The sequence below is a fragment of the Vulpes lagopus genome, chromosome 10 (genome assembly GCF_018345385.1).
Source record: "Vulpes lagopus strain Blue_001 chromosome 10, ASM1834538v1, whole genome shotgun sequence".
Lineage (NCBI taxonomy): Eukaryota > Metazoa > Chordata > Mammalia > Carnivora > Canidae > Vulpes > Vulpes lagopus.
The window spans coordinates 41,477,814-41,498,407 of NC_054833.1; the positions used below are offsets into that span (position 1 = coordinate 41,477,814).

At 42.9% G+C, this 20,594-nt stretch overlaps 1 protein-coding gene across 2 annotated transcripts in view; it reads right to left on the reverse strand.

Moving 5' to 3' along the window:
• The window catches only part of KMT2A (lysine methyltransferase 2A), a 76,232-nt gene that overhangs the window by 16,273 nt on the left and 39,365 nt on the right, over nt 1-20,594 (reverse strand). For both annotated transcript variants that reach the window (XM_041770092.1, XM_041770091.1), the window contains exons 16-31: nt 19,895-20,068; nt 18,666-18,776; nt 18,294-18,367; nt 17,493-17,686; nt 17,049-17,155; nt 15,912-16,049; nt 14,484-14,642; nt 14,115-14,232; nt 13,926-14,004; nt 12,308-12,468; nt 11,927-12,109; nt 7,476-11,709; nt 6,518-6,598; nt 5,467-5,525; nt 4,208-4,378; nt 1,871-1,945 (exon numbers count right to left, since the gene is read on the reverse strand). In XM_041770092.1, coding sequence (XP_041626026.1) covers nt 1,871-1,945; nt 4,208-4,378; nt 5,467-5,525; nt 6,518-6,598; nt 7,476-11,709; nt 11,927-12,109; nt 12,308-12,468; nt 13,926-14,004; nt 14,115-14,232; nt 14,484-14,642; nt 15,912-16,049; nt 17,049-17,155; nt 17,493-17,686; nt 18,294-18,367; nt 18,666-18,776; nt 19,895-20,068 — 6,118 coding nt within the window. The remainder of the gene's footprint in view (nt 1-1,870; nt 1,946-4,207; nt 4,379-5,466; nt 5,526-6,517; nt 6,599-7,475; nt 11,710-11,926; nt 12,110-12,307; nt 12,469-13,925; nt 14,005-14,114; nt 14,233-14,483; nt 14,643-15,911; nt 16,050-17,048; nt 17,156-17,492; nt 17,687-18,293; nt 18,368-18,665; nt 18,777-19,894; nt 20,069-20,594) is intronic.

Here is a 20,594-nt window from a genome sequence, read left to right on the forward strand (position 1 = left end):
TATAACTCAACCATAACAACAACAACAAAGCCAAGGCAAAAGCCTTGCATAGAGATTTTTCCAAAAATGATCTATGAATGACCAGTAAGCACATAGAAAGATGCTCAACATCATTAATCGTTAGGGAAACATAAATTAAAACTATAATAAGATACCATCGCACATCCATTTGGATGGCTTCTATCAAAAAAAAAGCAGAGACATGGAGAAACTAGAATGGTGCAGCCAGTGCGGAAAATAGTGTGGCTGTTCTAATTACAAATGGAATTACTATTTTTTTTTAAGATTTTATTTATTTATTCATTACAGACAGAGAGAGAGAGAGGCAGAGACACAGGCAGAGGGAGAAGCAGGCTCCATGCAGGGAGCTCGATGTGGGACTTGATCCCAGGACCCTAGGATCATGCCCTGGGCCGAAGGCAGGCGCTAAACCACTGAGCTACTCAGGGATCCCCTGGAATTACTTTCTTTTTAAAAAAAAGGAATTACTGCATGATCCAGCAATTCCACTTCTGAGTATATACCCCCCAAAACAAAAAGCAGGGTCTTGAAGAGGTATCTACACTCACATCGACACAGTACAATTATTCATAATAGCTAAAATGTGGAAGCAACCCAAGTATCCACTGATGGATCAATCAACCAGCAAACTGACATATAAATACAATGGAATATTATTCAGCCTTAAAAAGGAAGGCAATTTTGCAATATGCTATAACACAGATGAACCTTGAAGATATTATGCTAAGTGAGATAAGCCAGTTTGCTTATTGAATTCCACTTACTGTGTAATTCCACTCACATGAGACACTGAAAGTAATCAAAATCATAAAGACAGAAAGAATAATGGTGGTTGCCAGAGGCTGGAGAGAATGGGGAATAAGGGAAATTTCAGTTTTACAAGAAAAAAAAAGAGTTATGGGATGGATGGATGGTTGCTCAACAGTGTGAATGCATTTAACAACACTGAACTGTACACTTAAAAATGGTTAGGATGGTAAATTTTATAAGTATTTTACCTCAATAAAAAAACTCATCTGTTCAGAAAAAAAAGAAAAGAATAAAGTCCCAATGCAATATTGCAGCAAATAGAAAGCTTGAAAGCATTATGCTAAAGCTGTGAAAAATTATTATTATTTTTTTTTAAATTTTTTTTTAAATTTATTTATGATAGTCACAGAGAGAGAGAGAGAGGCAGAGACACAGGCGGAGGGAGAAGCAGGCTCCATGCACCGGGAGCCTGATGTGGGATTCGATCCCGGGTCTCCAGGATCGCGCCCTGGGCCAAAGGCAGGCGCCAAACCGCTGCGCCACCCAGGGATCCCTGTGAAAAATTATTTTTATTTTTTTAAACATTTCCAACATTTGTTTTTAAGATTTATTTATTTATTCATGATAGACAGAGAGAGAGAGAGAGAGAGAGAGAGAGAGAGAGAGGCAGAGACACAGGCAGAGGGAGAAGCAGGCTCCATGCCAGGAGCCTGATGCAGGACTCGATCCCGGGACTCCAGGATCGCGCCCTGGGCCAAAGGCAGGTGCCAAAGGCTGAGCCACCCAAGGATCCCCAAATTATTTTTAAAAAAAGGTTGAGGAGATCCCTGGGTGGCTCAGTGGTTTAGCGCCTGCCTTCGGCCTAGGGCATGATCCTGGAGTCCCAGGATCGAGTCCCACATCGGGCTCCCGGCATGGAGCCTGCTTCTCCCTCTGCCTGTGTCTCTGCCTCTCTCATGAATATATAAATAAAATCTTTTAAAAAATAAAAAAAATAAAAAAAGGTTGATACTTTTGTAGAATCAACTCTATAGCTTTAGACCAACAAGTTACCAGAATACTCTTGAGACAGGACTAACATGACCACTGTGGCTATTACCTGCAAATGAGAGCTGCTTTAGGCGGGCATTTGATCGAGCTTCCTGGACTTTATCTGTCAGTGACTTCCAGGCATCTGTGAGGAAACAAAATATTCAATCAAAAACCTCTAACACCAGTGGCAATCAAAAGCATTGAGCTTAGAATCCCTACAAGGTGAAAACACCCTACTAAAATGGCTTTTTCGTTTTTTTCTTTTTTCAAGGAGTTCCGTGTTTAAGAAAGTGGCTGAGAAGGTATGTGACACAACAGTGCCTCCTATTAGATTGGAGGCTCACATCTTCTGAAAATGTCCCCTGAATCCCCAAAGCATTCACATCCCTTGATGGTAGTCTGGGTCTCAAACCTGAATTTTGGGTATCACTTCTATTCCCTATGCCCCTAAACAAAATAATACTAGCATTAATGATTTAAACTGGACTGTGGGGAGATCTTAACCTCTGATCCTTAAAACTAAGGGGGTGTGACTAGAAAATCTTTATAACCCCTCCAGCTCCAACTTAAGGTTCTATGAGGGATCCCTGGGTGGCGCAGCGGTTTGGCGCCTGCCTTTGGCCCAGGGCGCGATCCTGGAGACCCGGGATCGAATCCCACGTCGGGCTCCCGGTGCATGGAGCCTGCTTCTCCCTCTGCCTGTGTCTCTGCCTCTCTCTCTCTCTCTCTCTCTGTGACTATCATAAATAAATAAAAATTAAAAAAAAAAATTAAAAAAAAAAAAGGTTCTATGATCTCTTACTGTGTGTTGGACTCAGTACCACGTGGCACTTCACACTCAGTGTGTTATATGTGCAACTCATACACTCAATCACTCAATGTAGTCTTTTTGTTCTCCTTCCATATCTTTCTTTTTTTTTTTTTTTAGTGACCCAGGCCTGAATCTTCAGAGTCACCTTGGGACTCTTCTCTCTCTATTCTCCATATCCAAGCAGTCATGAAGAGTGTCTGTTCTTTCCTCTCTTTTCCTGCTGGGAACAGGCTTTATTACCTGACACTTCTACTGCAGCTATGCTCTCATTAGTGACCTTTTGCCACCTCATGTCTACTGTTCAGTCCACCTTAAAGAGAGCTACCATGTTAAGCTTCTTGAAAATCTGCTTTTATTCCACTTCCCCAGATTCTCAAAGGCTTCATGGTTTGGTACCAAAGGCCCTCAGAAACCAGTGCTGAATCCACCTCCGCAAGTTTCTCTCTCACTATCTGACTGGGATTTCGATGTCCTCTCCCACCTGAGGACACTCTTGAACCCACCACGTGCAATCCTGTCTAACTCTGCTTATGTCCCTTTTTAAAAAACCTCTCTCGGGGATCCTTGGGTGGCTCAGCAGTTTGGCGCCTGCCTTTGGTCCAGGGCGCGATCCTGGAGTCCCGGGATCGAGTCCTGCGTCGCCAGGAGCCCACTTCTCCCTCCTCCTGTGTCTCTGCCTCTCTCTCTCTCTCTCACTATGTCTATCATAAAATAAATCAATCAATCTTAAAAAAAAAAGAAAAGCCTTTCTCATTTCTCTTTTCCTAATCTAAATTCTATTACCTCCTTTAACAGGATCTTCTATTCTATCATTCTTCCTGGGTTGGATAACCCTAACTGACCCCCAGGGGTCTTTCCTTCAAATTCCTCTAATACTCACAGCCTAGGAAACATTCACTAGTCCTACAACAGCTAGCTAACACCTATGTGCTTGGGATTCAAAGTGGAACAAGAGAATAAAATGCCCGCCTTCCTAGGAAGTTCCCTGTTGAGTAAGACGTAAAAGAAAACAGACATTTATAAAAACAAATTTTAAGCTACAAGAAAAGCATTTAAGATCTGAAAAAGGAGCAGAAGGGAGGGAATGGGAGTGCTTATCTTCCTCAGAAGGTCAGGGAATACTTTCTAAGCCAAACCTTGAATAAAGGTAGAGTTCACCAGATAAATGAAGGTAAAGAGAAGATTCTGGGCAGAGGGAAGAAACGGGTGAAGGCAAAAGGGTGAGAGAGAATGGCATTTGAGGCACACAAAGTAAAGGTAGAAAGCAAGGCTGGAGAGAGAAGAGGTCTAAGTGCTCTCAAAGTTATGCACTATTTCTCTAATAACACTAACTTCTTAAGGACAAGTTAGGTGTATGATGCCATCAAGTATCTTCCAAAACAACTAGCACACAACCGCCCACATCAATGGTACTAATATATGTAAGCGTGGATCTGGCTGAGATAGAGCCTGTACTGATGAGACAACCTCCTATTTTTTTAAGTAAATTCTATATCAAATGTGGGGTCCAGCTTATGACCCTGAGATCTAGTCAGAAGAAGCTCTACTGACTGAGCCAGCCGCACACCCACCAACCTCCTCAAATCCACTCACCTTCGATACTTTCTGCACAGATCTGAAAGCCATCATCACTTGAAATTTCAAAAACAAGTCCTTTCTTGGGCTTTTTCTCAGCAATGCTTTCCTTCCTCTTCTGTTCTTGCTGGAGCCAAAGCATCAACGGAGAACTGAAGTTATTTTCTTCCTCTTCCACTGTTTTAGGTTCTATGAGGGAGAAAACAGATAGGGGCCATACTGGTTGGATTAGTAAACACTGATACATGATCTCCAAGCCTACCAACAGTCCACAGTTGGCAGGATCAATCACTCTCATTTATAGATAATGAAACTGAGGCTCAAAGATGTTGGAGCAACTTGCCCTGGGTCATAGCCAGAACGTGACTAAAACTGGAATTTTTTTTTTAAACCGAAGTCATGCTAAGTGGTAGTCTCTGGTAGGACAATTTGATAGCTTTTCAATAAGCAATTACCCTCAATAAGGTCAAAGCTAAAAAATAATAATGATTAAGATGATGCACAATGCATGAGGCACTCTTCTTGGAACTTCCTGTAGAGTAATCCAGATAAACCTCACAATGACCCAGTGAAGTGTTATTATTCTGTACACTTTAAAAATGAGAAACCTGAGGCGGAGAGATGATAAGTAACCAGCCCAAGTTCATGTAATGAGGAAGTGGTAAGCTGAGATTTCAACTCATCTGGCTGAGTCGGCCACCAGCCTGCCCTGCCATCTTACATAAAGAAGTGCCTCCGTCCTCTTGAGGAATCAGCCAATCAGCAGAATGTGATTATATCCCAAACGTTACACCTGAGCATTTTTTCTCTACTTGCCTTTCTTTTGCAAAGTTCCCCTGAAGGAAGTGGGCAAAGCCTTATATCCAGATCTCTCCAATTTTGACGTGGCTTGTTCTTTACTGATCAAACTCAGTAGCACAGATGGGAAGTGCTAGAGAGATGTATCTGAGGTTGTGACCAGATACATGGTTCTCTTCATCAACAACTAAGGCATGAGGTCAGGTCATCACTATCTATTAAGATCACAGTGCTGTTAAAGCAAGTAGAGCAGAAGTATAATCGACAAACGATTACAGACTATGGAGTAGAGGGGGAAGGGAAGGGACCAGACCAGGGGAGAGATGCCCTGAGGGTTAGTCTACACCTCTGACCAATCACTTAACCTCTATGGAGCTTAGATTTTTTTTAAATTTAGAAAATTAGTAGATAATGTAGGAGATTTTTATGGTATTTTTGGCTTTGAAATTTTAATTCTAACCTGTTACCCAACCACATACCTGTACTTTCTTGCTCATTTGCTGGATTTTGTGTGGTCTGAACCTCAGGAAGAATTTGCCTAAATGAGAATAAAATCCAATGTGAGACATAGCATCAGCTGCTCTTCAATTCAAAGACACAAACTGTTCACAGTCTGCCATGCCACTGTACTGGTTACATAAAACAACTACTAGATATAGACCACAGGATGTCTTGTGTATAACCTATTGGATAAACACCACCCCACTACTGTATGGTACATAATGTAAAACTCTCTTTTATAAGATACTTTCCTAAATACTAACATTAAGTTTGGGCTTTCAGAGTTTGTAGATCACGTCCTTGAAATTTTCTCATACCCTCAGTATTATTAGAAAATGAAAGGACACTTGTTAGTAGCAGTTCTGGAGTTCCTCTCTTTAATAAATAAAATCTTTAAGGGGGGGGGTGGCGGCGCCTGGGTGGCTCAGTTGGTTAAGTATCTGCCTTCCCTCGGGTCATAATAATCCCAGGTTCCTAGGATTGAGCTGCATGTTGGTCTCTCTGCTCAATAGGGAGTTTGCTCCTCCCTCACAAATAAATAAATAAAATCTTAAAAAAAAGAAGCAGTTCTGGAGTTACTTAAGTAAATTAACAGATTTTACCAAAAAGAAAGGCACACTGCATGAGCTGGTAAACCACTACCAATTTTCACTTTTGAAAATTAAATAAATATTGGAAACAACCCAAATACATATGAATAAAGGGCTGTTTGTATTACTTCCATTAAAAAACAAAACAAAACAAACCTTGGTAACAAAAATAATACATATCATGGGACGCCTGGGTGGCTCAGGGGTTAAGCGTCTGCCTTTGGCTCAGGTCCTGATCCCGGGGTCTTGGGATCGAATCCCACATCGTGCTCCCTAGAGGGAGCCTACTTCTCCCTCTACCTGTGTCTCTGCCTCTCTCTGTGTCTCTCATGAATAAATAAATAAAACCTTAAAAAAATACAAATCAGGAAGAATTATTTTTTACATGAGGTGGACAGAACTGAGGGCTTAATTTTAGAGAAATGATCTTTGTATTTACCCTGTGGGCTGCTCACACTCCTTTTGTGATGACTGTTCCACCTTAGCTGTGTCCTGCTGCTCAGCCTCTGCTCCTGGAGTCCTAGAACAGAATCATTGTATCTTTTCAAGAAAAGCCACCAGCAAATATGTACTGAATGTGGAGGTCAGTCTAAAGAAATGACTCTTATTAGGATCTGATAAAATTTATGAGCTGGGAAAACTAATCTGTGCTGATACAGGTTAGCAATGGTTACCTTGAGGGCATTCATTCTGAGTAAGAGAAGGCACAAGGAGCCTTTTGGAACACTGATCTGAATGGTGGCTTCCTGGGTGCACACATGTATATCACTGTGCTCTATGCATGTTACATCTCTATGCTAACATTTTCAAAGAGGATTTCACGAGGATCTACAACAGGTGGTTTTGCCCTCCACACAAGAATAATCATCATCCTTCAGTATCCTAAGCCTTAGCAAAAAAACAAAACAAAACAAAACAAAACAGAAAACCCAAACAACAATAAAACACCCCCAAAGCAACAAACCCAAGAGCAAATGGGTGCCTCAGTTGGTTGAGCATCCAACTCTTGATTTCCGCTCAGGCCATGATCTCAGGGTTGTTGAGATCCAGCCTTGTGTTAGGCCCCACACTGGGCATGGAGCTCGCTTCGGATTCTCTTTCCCTCTGCCCCTCCCCACCCTCCTTAAAAAAAAAAAAAAATCAGAGCAAAGAGTAATTAGAGATGTGGTTCTATCCAAGAGACAAACTGCCCACGGATGATACTAAATTTTGCTCTATAAATCACCACTGTGAGGGGGAAAAAAAAAAAATCGGTCAAAACCCAGAACAGCCCTGAGTAATGCAACGTGGACAGAAGAGCATCCCTCCCAGGAGACTGCCACTTCAACAGCCTCTCGTTCAGAGCAGAAAATCCCACCTACTCAGTGTAGCTATTAGCTAATACTTAGATCTCTCACCCTGTGACTGGGGTCAGGGATGTCGTGTTGGCTTCTTGGTCTGGAATGTGTGCTTCAGAACTGGTCCGCAAGTGGGAAACTTTGTGCTTCTTGCCATTCCCTTTGTCCAAAGGCAGCTGAAACCGTTTGATTTTTTGTTTGGGCTTAGTGGGACCGGGCACTGAGGGGCTCGCTGACTGCTGTCCAGAGGATGGAGAGCCCCCAGGAGAGGCCGAGCTGGCTTGCATAGCTGAGGATAAAGCCTTATTCTGCTCTAGCCCCATGCTATTAGGAGCATCTACTGTCTGGGTAAAGTTGGATCCCTGGGTCCCTGGAGCAGAATCAAGATCGTGCTGGGAAGGGAGAATCCCAGTTTTGCTGGCAAGGAGTTGGTTCACGTGCTGAAGCTGATAGTGTTCCTCTGCTTCCCCAGAGGGTGAAGCAGCTGTTATGCCCGTGGTCTGAGCAGAGGGGAGCACACAGATGCTGGATGCCGCTGTCATTGTAGCAGCCGGAGTCTGTGATGTCCCCAGCTGTGGAAACATTCCCGAAGTTGGTGGTAAAGCCACAGGCTGGTCCTGCATCCCCAGGCTCTGCTGGCTAGCTTTGATTAGAAGGTTGCTTATTGACCCAATATCCGGGGTACCGAGCAACCTGGGGTTGGTTAACGCGACATGTCCTGGAACAGATGCACTACTTGTAGGGGTTGTTGTGGTTTGCATGGATACAACATTCAGGACGGAGGAACCGGATGCCAAGCCGGACACAGGCCCCGCGGTGAGGTGGCTAGTATCCTGGCTTATTGTTGATGTGCCCGCCGCCGCGGCAGCAGTGCCTCCCACACTCTGTGGCAACAGGGGTGCCTGTTCAAAATACATGATGCCAGATTTAGACCTTTTTATGATGTTGGGGACAGTTCGGTGAGATGAAGTATTAAGTGACCCCAAATCTAAGAGATTGGGATGGTTTGGCAGCTGGGAGGGTGTGAAGTTAATCAGTGTCATGTTAGAAACCACATCGGAAGGGGCAATGTTTGAAGGGGTGCTAGAGGGAGCGAGTTTTTTATTCTTTCGGGTCTGCAGACGAGATATGGGTCTTTTCTTGAGTCCAGAGGATGGAGTGGCTACTGTGGTACTGAGGTCTGTCCTCTGGCTGGCTTCTGAAACCAAAAGTTGGGGATCTGGAGGAGGCTGAACCCCAATAAGGAGGCCTGAAGGACTGCTGATGTTAGGTGGGAAACTACTTTGAGCGGCTGCAGGGAAGGAATGTAAGTGCTGGTGATGAGGCATGGGGAGCAATCCTTTGCTAGCAGGAGGGAACAGAGATGGAGAAGTTGGCAAGCTTGGATTTAGTCCCGTGGCTAGGGTGAGACCACTTCCCATGGGCCCCAATACTGAAGTATTTGTCTCCATCACATTGGGTGTAGAACTAACAGAAGAGGTCAATTGGATTTTTTGGGTCACTCCATTTGGAAGAGTTTGGAGAACATAAAGTGGCTGCATGTTCTGGTTAACCACAATGAGTTTCTCAGTGGCTGGTTTCAGGTGGGGTGGAGTGGTCTGGACAGCTGCATTGGAAATCTGAGATGGGCCAGGACTCTCAGTAGAATTGGGCACATATTTCTGGTTCTGGATAGGAACAGTGGGGGAAACAGGTACCTGAAGGCCAGGGGTGCTACTGTTTCTAGTTAAATCCTGACTGTTGCCATGACCCTGCTCCACTGAACCACAAGGAGGACTGGAGATGTGGTCTGCGTCCATGTGTCCTTGGATAAAATGATCGGGAGTCATGTGGCCTTCGGGAGTGGGATCCACGCCTGGACTCAGCAGTGCTGAGTCACCTTCAGAGGAGGCCACAGATTTCTCTGTGATGGTGACCCTCTTCTCTCCTGAGTCGGAGATGACAGCCAGTCTACTGGGATTCTGGCTCGGGACGGTGGGACTCCGGGTGGTTAGGACAGACAGGTCTGATGGTAGCTCCAGGGGCAGCTCAAACTGCTCCTCTGCCGAGATGGAGGAGGAGACACTACTGTCCACAGGTTCCGCTGTTGGCAACTGCTGAGAAAAGACCTCGAAAAGGCCCATGTCCTTTTCCCGATTACTGTCAAGACCCAGGCCTTCACCAAGATTCAGGAGTTCCGAAGAAGAGGACTCTGGGCTCTCGCCCAAAGCCTGCATGGATGGTGTATTCTTCAACACAAAGTCCATGATGTCTGAGGGCAGGATGTTCCCACAGTCATCGCTATTGTTGTTATCAGAGTCCGATTTCAGGAGCTCGGTATTGTAAGTGTCCAGCAGGTTCTTATCTGACGGGGTGCTTGTGTGGACTCTGCGGCTCGACTCCAATGAGCTGAGCTGGGCCTCCAGGGAATCCTGTCCCTGGGCTTTAACTCTGCTTACGGAGTGGCAGTTGTCCATCTTTGGCTCATTTTTGTGGCCAACAGAACTCTTGATGACGTGTTCTTTCTCCCCAGCATCTTCAGGTCGCTCAATTTTTAGATTCTCTGTTCCGTTTTCTTTCCCGTTTCTTTTTGGGATCTGGCTGCTTTTCCTTGTTGTGGCTGTGACGCTAGTGTCACTCTCTGTGCCATCATCGACGCCATCCAACTGGGAAATTTTGGGAAGGTCACACTGCTCCTCCTCCCGAAATAAATTATGGGATGCCAGCCGCTCGTCTCCGCCTGAGGAAATCACCGTTCTGGTGAAATTGTAATAGTATAGGTCATCCTCATCTGAGGTGCTTAGGTCGTCGGCCCCATCCACCTGTCCTTCAGCAGATCTCTTGCCCCGCTTCTTCCCAGTGGAGCTGCTGTAGAACGGAATGTCTTCTTCACCATAGGATCTTACTCCGTAGAGAGGGGTGAGCCCAAAGAACATGTTAGAGCGGGCCCGGGCACTACGACGGGGGTATCTCCTCTTGAAAGAGCCATCCTCCTGAGGTTTGGGGCCATCTGGAAGCATCAGGTTTCTGTCCTGTACTGGAAGATTCTGATAGCTGTTACTCTGAGGATCCTGGGATGAGGTATTATTGGGGCTTGGCTGGGCCACGGGACCATCTCCTGGGCTTTCAGAGGCTGAGACTGGTTCTGTTGGAGATGCTGATTCCATTTGCAAAGGGGAAACAGGACTCCCTTCTTTTGGGGTATTCTTGGACTGGCCCTCACTTTCCATTTTTAGAGGTGTCAGTGTTACTTTGACCGTGCGTTTCCGGGGTGTCTGTAATTCCTTAGTAGATCCTTCTACCTGCAGGGATGGAGCTTTGGGGGCTCCTGGGAGAGAAACTTTGTCTCCAATCTTATCAGAGGAAACATTATTGCATGGTCGTTGCCCCATAAACTCAGGAGTCAGAACCTCATCCACAAACTCCGGCTTTAGGTTTCCTTCCTCACCGGTTGTCACCTGACCGGGTTCCAAAAAAGATTTACTGGAATGTTTTTCTTTGAAAGTTTCTTTACAAGACTTTTTCCCTTTCTGTCTCCTGTCTCTGGAGCTAGATCCCACGTGTTCATTGATGATGGATGATCTGTTGCTTACCCCAGATAGCTTCAAGGTTTTCACTTCCGTGTCTTCCTCGGAAGAGGGGTTTACTGACTGGTTAGAATCTGTGTGCTGGTCTCGATCGTTCCTCTGCCCTCTCAGATGAAGTGGGGGGAAGGAGAGAGCCTCTTTAGAAGAAAATGGCCCTGAGGAGAGGTCCGTGAAAGTGCCAATTTTGCTAGCATTTAACTCTCCAGATGCTGTATTGTGGACCTGTGGGGCCAGTTTGGGAATGCCAGGATAAGCCATGGTATTTGCAGATCCCTCTGAACTCTTGGAACTTGGCCCTTTGGTCTTCTCTCCCTTCAAAGAGGAGCTCTTGGGTGCCAAGTCAGAAGCACTGGAATGCTTCAGTTCAGACAATGAAGATCCATCCATGTGACTACTTTTAGTGCCCAGAGTAACCACTGTCCGTTGCAAACCTGAAGAGGTGGGAGTGTTTTGCCCTAAGTTAGTATTTGAATTCAGTGGTCCTAAGACCTGATCAACTGCTCTGGCACTTGACTCAAGATCTGTGGCAGTCCCGGTGGTGGAGACCGAGGGGGCACTATTCCTGGTGTAAGTACCCCCTGTTCTCATTGGAGACATTATCCGGAGCTTAGACCGCTGGGGTGACAAGGAAGAAGTGCTGTGACGCCTGGAGCCAATGCTTCGGAGTCCAGAGGAGAGTAAAGGGTCTCCCACCGTGACAATCTCATGAGTGGTTGGGGTAGGACTTCCTGAACAAGAGAGAAAAGGTATTAGAGTCTATTATAGAGAGAACAAATGCGCAGTAGCCACTGCTTTCAATAACTTGGCAATGGCTTATAATTGAAAACTGCAAATCAGGATTTTCAATGAGCAAAAGCCACTAAGGTAGAGTAGCCTGAGAAGATCACAAGCGAACTTCTGAGCTGACCTTTTCAGGTCAAATTAGTCAGTAAGTTGGTCCTTTACCTGCAGAAGGCAATGGCCGACAGCCAGGAGATCTCTGTGTTGGAGAATAACTAGGTGTTCGAATCCTAGGGACCTTTGAGATGACATGATAGAAACAGGAACCAGAAGTTTGCGAATGAGGTCGGTCTGGTGAGGGAGGACTTACAATGTCAGCTGTGTTTTGACTTTCTTTAGATGAAATTTCTGTGGTAGGAAAGAAAAACTCTTCCTAAAAAAGGTTCAATGAAAATATCAAACAAATGAACCAATACAAAGCAACCTATCGGATAAAGATCACAATAAAGACAGATGAGACCTCCCAGAGAGAGGACTTTCTCCCTACCTTTAATCACAGTACTTCCCCCACATCTAACGTGGGTCCCACCTTGATTAAAGACTTACCTGCAAAAGATGTGGGACTGTGAGCAATGGTCCTGTTTTCATCATGCTCGACAGTACTGTTGATATCTGGCTCTACGACCGGAGGACGGCATTCCACTATCTTGCATGTGTATACACAGCGCTTGCGAGCGTCTGTGGTGCTCCAGTACACCCTGGAACACCTGGCAAACAGATTGATAAAAATCACCATAAACGAAGAGTACAGAAGCAGGGACTAACATTTGCCAAAACCCCTTCTCGTCCTAGGTTCCCTGGGCTGCTGGATTTACAGAATTTAGCCTTACTTCAGAGTCTTATTATAGATCCCCCTAGCTAGGGTGTTCCAAGCTTTTTGAAGTTCTTGGTTTTTCCTAGCCTCTCAGAAAATAGCACCAAATCTTTTTTTATTGTAGTGTAAGCAGAGGACAAAAATAGTAAAATAGCCTCAAATGCGGAGAAAAGAAAACACTAACAACGACTACGAGAAATAGTTACTGGCCTTCAGGAAGGACCTACTGCCCACCCCACCACCCCAAGGTGTACACAGCAAGAAAAGAGCAAACCCGAAGTGTCCCTTTTGGGAAAAAAGCCCCACAAGACAAGAGAAATGTAACTGCTCCAGAATCTGCTGGATGCTGATGGAGCCTGGTTTATACAAAGAGCTGCCAGCTAAAAGTACAGACTGTGTTGCCAGAATTGGAATGCAGAATAAATTGGAGTATAGATAGCAAAATGAGACTCTGAAATGGGGAGAGACAGAAAGGGAGTTTTAAATTTATACTGTCAGCCTGCTAGAAGTTTAAACCATTTGCTTCACTTAGGAAAGATGATAAATGTTCACTGGACAAATATGATTATTATTGTGGGGGTTTATATTTTTAGGCTGAGGACAGAGGCATGAGGTATTTGATCCACTACAACAATCTGGACTTTTGAATCCATATAGATGGAATTTAGGGGAATCTTAAGAGACTGACCCTGTGTTTTTTAAATTTTTAAAAAATATTTACTTTAACAAAGAGAGAGACAGAGAGAGCACAAGTAGGGGGAGCGGCAGGTAGAGGGAGAGGGAGAAGCAGACTCCCCGCTGAGCAGAGAGCCCAATATAGGGCTCAATCCCAGGACCCGGGGGTCATGACCCGAGTAGAAGGCAGACACTGAACTGACTGAGCCACCCAGATGCACCTGACCTTGTGGGGGTTTTTTGTTTGTTTTTTAAAAAAGATTTTATTTATTTATTCATGAGAGACACAGAGAGAGGCAGAGACATAAGCAGGCTCCGTGCGGGAAGCCCGATGTGGGACTCAATCCCAGTATCCCGGGATCACAACCTAAGCCGAAGGCAGATGCTCAGCCGCTGAGTCACCCCTAGGTGTCCCTGACTTTGTGTTTTTTTTATTTAAGTTTTATTTGGAAATGATTCTCAAAGTATGCCAATAATACTTCCGTTCTGTAACTGGATTTAGTGGACATAAAATGATATTTTAGTCCCAATCTACACAAAGTAGCAAAAAAAGTAGTTAGTTTCCAATAGCAATTAAAAGTAGCTAACAAGTATGGCTCTCCAGTCAAGACCTGCTTGTTGTTGAGGGTGCTCAAGCTGTGGGGCCTGGTGTCTTAGCTCTACGGTGCTACTTACTGATATCCAATAGGAAAAAGCTTATCTTCACAGTCAGAGAGATCATTCAGAATTCCTAAGCAGTCAATTGTCATGGAGCCTGGCCAAGAAAAGAAGAACTGATTAGAGGAGGTAATGAGAAGGCTCACTTTATAGCCAAAGGCCAGGAAATACCCTAGCAATACATGGAGACCTCCCCCCACGTCATACCAATCATCATGTGGATATTTTCTGGTTCTAAACCATTGAGAAACTTTCTTCTCAAGCTGATTCCTTCAAAGTCCACAAACACTCTTCTAAAAACTTCAAATCCATTCTCAGGAACCACCTGAAATGAAAACCCAACTGTTAATAGGCTGCCCCTTTACACGTTACATGCATGATACTGATTTTCTTGGAGGGCAAGTACGGAGTGTATCTCCAAATCACCCAGCTATTTCATAGGAGGACTGCCATATTTCTAAGAAGGTGATTCTAGGAACACACAGTAGGGAGGTAAAACAAAGCTTACCATCTTGCTGTTTTCAGCCTATTTCACCTGAACTCCTATAGAATTTGAAAAGCAACAGAAGCTCTCACCTCGCCTTTGATCAAATCCCGATGTCGTTGGCAATACACCTTCTTATCATCCAGAAAGACACAGTTCTTGGCTCGAGAACACATGAAGTGGTAGTTGCTGGTGCAGGATGTAAGGCAGCAACCCACAGTGGCTCCTGGCTTTTGGCAGAACTCACATCTCTAACCACCCAGAGAGAACAGAGACCTAAGTCAGACTTTCAGATGTTTTAGGCCATTTTCCTTCTCCTCTATAGAATTACCCCATTCAAAAAAAAAAAAAAGAATTACCCCATTCTGGGTTTCCTAGAATTCATTTTTTAAAAATTGGTAATCAGCTGAATTACAGAGAAATTATATAAACCCTCCTCTATAAATCCTTTCTCTCCCAGTGTCCCTGAGGCCCTGCACTTATTAAACTTAAATAAATATTACACTTTGATTTAGAACTGAAACCAAAACATAGTTTTGTTTCTAGGATGCAGGATTGATTTAGTGAAGATAAAACTTTGAAGATCAATACTAAAAACATCATTTTGCTAGAAAGCTACCATATCCATAAGAACTCAGTTCTAGAAAGATTATACCAGTCAGAAACATAAGAGTTCTCTAGTTACTAGACTTAACAGATTAAATTTATCACAGAATTCAAAGATTTCCTTCAAATAGCCTTTATGTCACCACCTTAATCTGTCACGGTCAGTCTGGGCTCCTATATCCACAGAAGAGTTTTTGTTTGTGCTCTCTACACAATTTACATGGGCTGTTTATTTCTTTCTCGCTCTCTCTTTCTTTCTGAGAATCCTTCATCTTCTCCTCTTCTTCATAACTAGCTTTAAAAATTTTACTTCTTCCTGGCCTTTTCTTTCTTTCTTTTTTTTTTAAAGATTTATTTATTCATGAGAGAGAGAGAGAGAGAGAGAGAGAGAGAGGCAGAGACACAGGCAGAGGGAGAAGCAGGCTTCACGCCGGGAGCCCGATGCGGGTCCTGGCACTCTAGGATCACGCCCTGGGCCAAAGGCAGGCGCCAAAACGCTGAGCCACCCAGGGATCCCCTTCCTGGCCTTTTCTGACTACGCTTAGCTTCTATCTACCAATCATTTCCCACATCTCCTCTTCATGTGTGCATTTATGTGGGTTTATTTTATGGAATCATAGAGTGTTTATTCAACTAGGACCTTTGAGATCATTTTGTCTAAATCACTTAATAAATTAACACTTTTCTTGCACTTCAAATTATCTCCCAAACTAGATAATACTTTGTCTTCTATTTCTTTTGCACCATCCCCCAGGGATCAGAGTAGTAATCTACCTACAGTACACACCAGTATTTGATGACGGCTAACCATTGTGAAGGTATTATAGAAGCCTCAACGAAGTAGCATGTAGCCATAAAAGAATACCTGGAAGCTGAGGGGAAATCTTTTCCGTAACATTTACACAAGGTCTTACCAGCTGCTTGCCCCTGATCACAGCCATGTGCACATTCTTTAGTGATCCATCATCGTCTTCAAACACTTCTGCTGACCACAAAGCGCAATTTACATGTGTCCACTCATTTTGGCCAATGTAAAGCAAACGGCCAGCATCCTATGAAATCAAGAGATTTCTTTTTTCTTTAAAGAATATACTGTCAGAGAAGGCTTTCCTTGGTATTAACTCTACCTCAGTCAAGATAATATCAATAAAAATTCTTTAACTTAGGGATACACACAAAAATCAAAATTCATTTCTCAATGTTTCTGTGTCCACCTCTCACCTTTCTAGGTTCCATAGCCGAGAAATATTTTATAAACATAGTGAATCAAAATGTAAGCATATGTGGCAAGTTCATAAAAATGTGCACTGACTTCTTAAAAATCGTTATTCCAAAGCCAGGTCTCTCTGCTTGCATTAAAAAACTTTTTTTTAATTTTTTTTTTATTTTAAGCTTACTATGTGCCTAGCACTAAATAAAGCTTTGTAAATCTTATTTCCTTTAGTCTCACAACCATTCTGAGGTTAAGTATTATTATCCACATTTTAAAGATGAAACTGAGCGTCAGAGAGGTTAAGCTCCTTGCCAAGGTCAACAAGTAGGCAGGAGAGCACAGGAATGAATCCAGGCAGCCTGCCAGGCTTGGGTCTTCACCATGCTGCCATCCTACATTAAACACAAGCCTTTCATAAGCAATTTAAATATTTACTGACTTTCATAGAAACTTTCTGAGAAATCTCCTTTAGAAATTACTAGACACCAGCAGGTTAATTTAAGGCAAATAATTTTTTTTTTTTTTTTTTAAGCAGGCTCCACGCCCAGTGTGGAGCCCAGTGCAGGGCTTGAACTCACCACTCAATGATTAAGACATGAGCTGAGATCAAGAGTCAGAAGTTTAACCCTCTGAGCCGCTCTGGTGCCCAGAGGCAAATCATCTTTAAATCCACTAAATCAGTTATAGGAAAAAAAAAAAAAAAAAAAAACCCAAGTGTCACAGCTAGCTGACAAACATTCACTAAATAAATGGCACCCAGTCATAGAATTTAGACACACAGGACCAACAGTTCACATGAGCATCTGCTAAGTAGGACCCCATTCGCCAAGATACTTACATTAGCACTGTCATCACCATATGTCAAACACAATGCACATTGTCTATTATCTTCTATGCCCGGGGGTGGGTTCAGTTCTGGACTATCTTCTCGACTCCTATCAGTACCTTAGAGCCCAAAAGACATCCAGTTAAAACTGGCGATACTAGGTCTGATTTCCAAGAAGGAAAAAAAAAACAAAAAACCAATTTGGTTTAAATAGCCTGCAGCTTATAAAATAAACACTTTCATAAAGTGTTCAAAGTTATGCTATCTCACCATCTGTTAAGAGTATTTATATCGATTTCTTGTTACCAGTCCAAGCTAAGTGAAAATAATGACTTTATTACATTTAAGGATGACCTGAAAATTTCTTTCCAATATGCAAGTATATTAAATTTAGATTCACAGAGTTAATCATTTGCATCTAGAGAGAAATGGATAATGACTCATTTGGTGCCTTACTCAAAATTGGTGGTGTAGGAGGATGGAGAGGAGTTGGAGAGTCTGGTTCTCCAGGTCCTTTAGGTTTGGGAGCTGGGATGATTTTCTTCATTAAAGGAGGCTGCTCAGTGTGGCTGTTTTCCTCCCGCTCCTGCCACTGAGCATAATTATGGTCAAGTGAAGGTGGAAGCACTGCGTTTGGTAACATCCCACTGCTGAAAATAATTGATTCAACAAGTATTTATTGAACTCCTACAATATACCTAGAACTATACAAAATAATCAAATTCTTGATATCATCAGGTCATAGCCCCCATGCATGAGACATTCACAGAATGGACAAGCCACAGAATTTGGAAACTGCCCAAATATATGGGATTTTATTATTTAAAAAAATATATAGTCTCAATATGACGCCTGATTAAACTCCCAGAAACAAGTGATAACTATCCAAAAGGATTTGCTGGAATAAAAACTTAAGGTTAAATATGGATACTCAAGAGTGGTAGAGAGCACCATTTGAATTAAATAACACAGAACCCAATTATAACAAGTCCAAATACTGAGCTACATATAGAAGCACATGTACTGTACATATGCCACAAGTTAAGCCAACTTGCAGAAAACATAACATAAAAGGAAAAAAAAGGGGCAACAGACTACATTCAGTATCATCTCTAAATCAGCACTGAAAAGGCATTCAATCAACTACTAATTTTTATCTTAAAACCTAGTCCAAAGAAACCTTAATCTAGAAATACAAGAACTCTCAGATTTCAAGCTGATAAAGTGGGAGAAAAAAGTAATACTGAATTTACTTACTTGCTTGATACTTTATTTGGCTCCCAAAACCTAGACTTTTTGACACTGAACCATGGAAAAACACGTTCCATTTGCTAACAGAAAAACAAACAAACGAAATGTGAGCATGTGGACGTTCATTTGGAAACCACACAAAAACCAACAACTTCCACCAGCTTCTCTGTCAATATGAGGATGATTTCAGGCCGCCAAGGGAAAGATCCATCCACTCTGGCCACCTCACCAACTTCCCCTCAAAGAATCAGAGTTAAACCAAAAGATGTTTTATACACATGGCAAAACAGAACGGAGAGGGAAATAAATCCGTTCTGTTCATGGAGTAAATTTACCCATAGATAAGCATTGAAAACATGAACTATTAATATCATTCACCCGAATAAAGAAGGACTTGACCATGCTGTTGGCTTTTTTAATCTCTGGCTGCCCTCCATCTGAATTAATGGCTGCTTGAATGATCTTCACGATATCATCACTGAACTCCAACTGTATACAAAAAACAAAGTATTAATTATTCATAAAACAGTGTGCTCTCAAAACCATTTCCTCTCTCTTCCTAAACTGCACAGCCCAGAGATCCAACAGAAAATGGATACTCTATTTTAATGCAGTATAATTTCTCTTTAGCAGAGGCCTTTGGAATTCAGTTCACAATTAACTTGTGGAGGTCAAGGGAAGCCAAGCTAATAAGGCAAGAATGCAAGTAAATTAGCTGTATCATGGTAAGTTACCCAAATAGGGCCATAATTTTTTTTTAAAGATTTTATTTATTTATTCATAGAGACACACAGAGAGAGGCAGAGACACAGGCAGAGGGAGAAGCAGGCTCCACGCAGGGAGCCCGACATGGGACTGGATCCCAGGTCCTCAGGATCACACCCCGGGCTGCAGGCGGCGCTAAACCGCTGCACTACCAGGGCTGCCCAGGGCCATAATTTTTTATGTAGATTAAAATAAATAATCAACTGAATAGCTTAAGATAGCATAAGATATCAAGTGATCATTCCCATACATTTTCAAAATGATAAATTTATTTATTTATTGTTTTTTAAAAATTTTATTTATTTATTCATGAGAGACACAGGGTGAGACACAGGCAGAGGGAGAAGCAGGCTCCATGCGGGAAGCCCAATGCGGGACTCGATCCCCGGACTCCAGGATCACACCCTGGGCCGAAGGCAGGCGCCAAACCACTGAGCCACCTAGGGATCCCCTCAAAATGATAAATTTAAAAAGACATCTATAAATGAATATCCTATATGGAAAGACATTATTTAGACATGATTTCAAAAGGGGCAAAAGTAATTTCACGTTAGCATTTTTCCATAAGCAGTTCGAAAACAAAAATAATTTTAATACAAAAATAATTTTCAGAGAATTCAGATGACAGCCAAATAAAAGAACCATTTTTGAGACACTACTTTCCCATTTTATGAAACACAGATCTAAAAGAACTCACAGATTTTTAGGTATTTAAATCCACACGACATTTCTAAATAAAATACAAACCATCTTCTAGTGCTCACTCTCAGCCTCATACTCTAAAAGACCCAACGGAGCTAAGTTGGCACTTGCAATGTCGGTAGTTTGCTGTAGAGACATACCACAGAAGTGTAGTTCCCTTGGTCCATTTTCCTTTTGACTCCTTCCAGATCTAAAGGCTGTTGATCTTCCTGTTTGCTGACCTCAGTAAGCACTGGTGGATCAGGTCCTTCTGGGGAGCTGCGGGAAGGTATACTCTCCTCTGTCTCAGGATTTAAGTCTGGAGGCTTGGCAGCCTGTTGCCAAGAAAGATAGGTTTCTTTTATCTAACCCTGAAAATGAGGCATCTGTGCACATTCTACTAAAATTAATAAAGATGGTACTGAATGATTTATATTATAAAACCTAAAGAACATGAAAATAACCAGAGACTTCTTAAATAATAGAAAAAGAAATGAGCCGGTTCTCTAAGAACCGGTGAACTTAGGAGAGCTGCTTGATAACTTCCAAACAGAGTATGAAGACATAGAAGTTGTCCCATTCCTTCTGAAGGAGACAGAGATAGTAAATCTTCCTATTCAAAAAATGGAGATTAGGAGACAAAGCAGCAGCCAAAGCAGGTCCAGTTATCTTTGAGGTTCTTCCAACATTTTACCTTGTGTTTCCAGTGACTACTCTACAGGTGTACCATCTATAAAAGTAGTGGATGGTGGGCAAAAAGTAGTGGTTTACAAATTGTGCCAAGGAGCCCTAGGGATTTCTCCCAGAGTGACAGCCACATGACTGTCAGATTAGGCCAACACTCTCCCTCTCACCCAGATT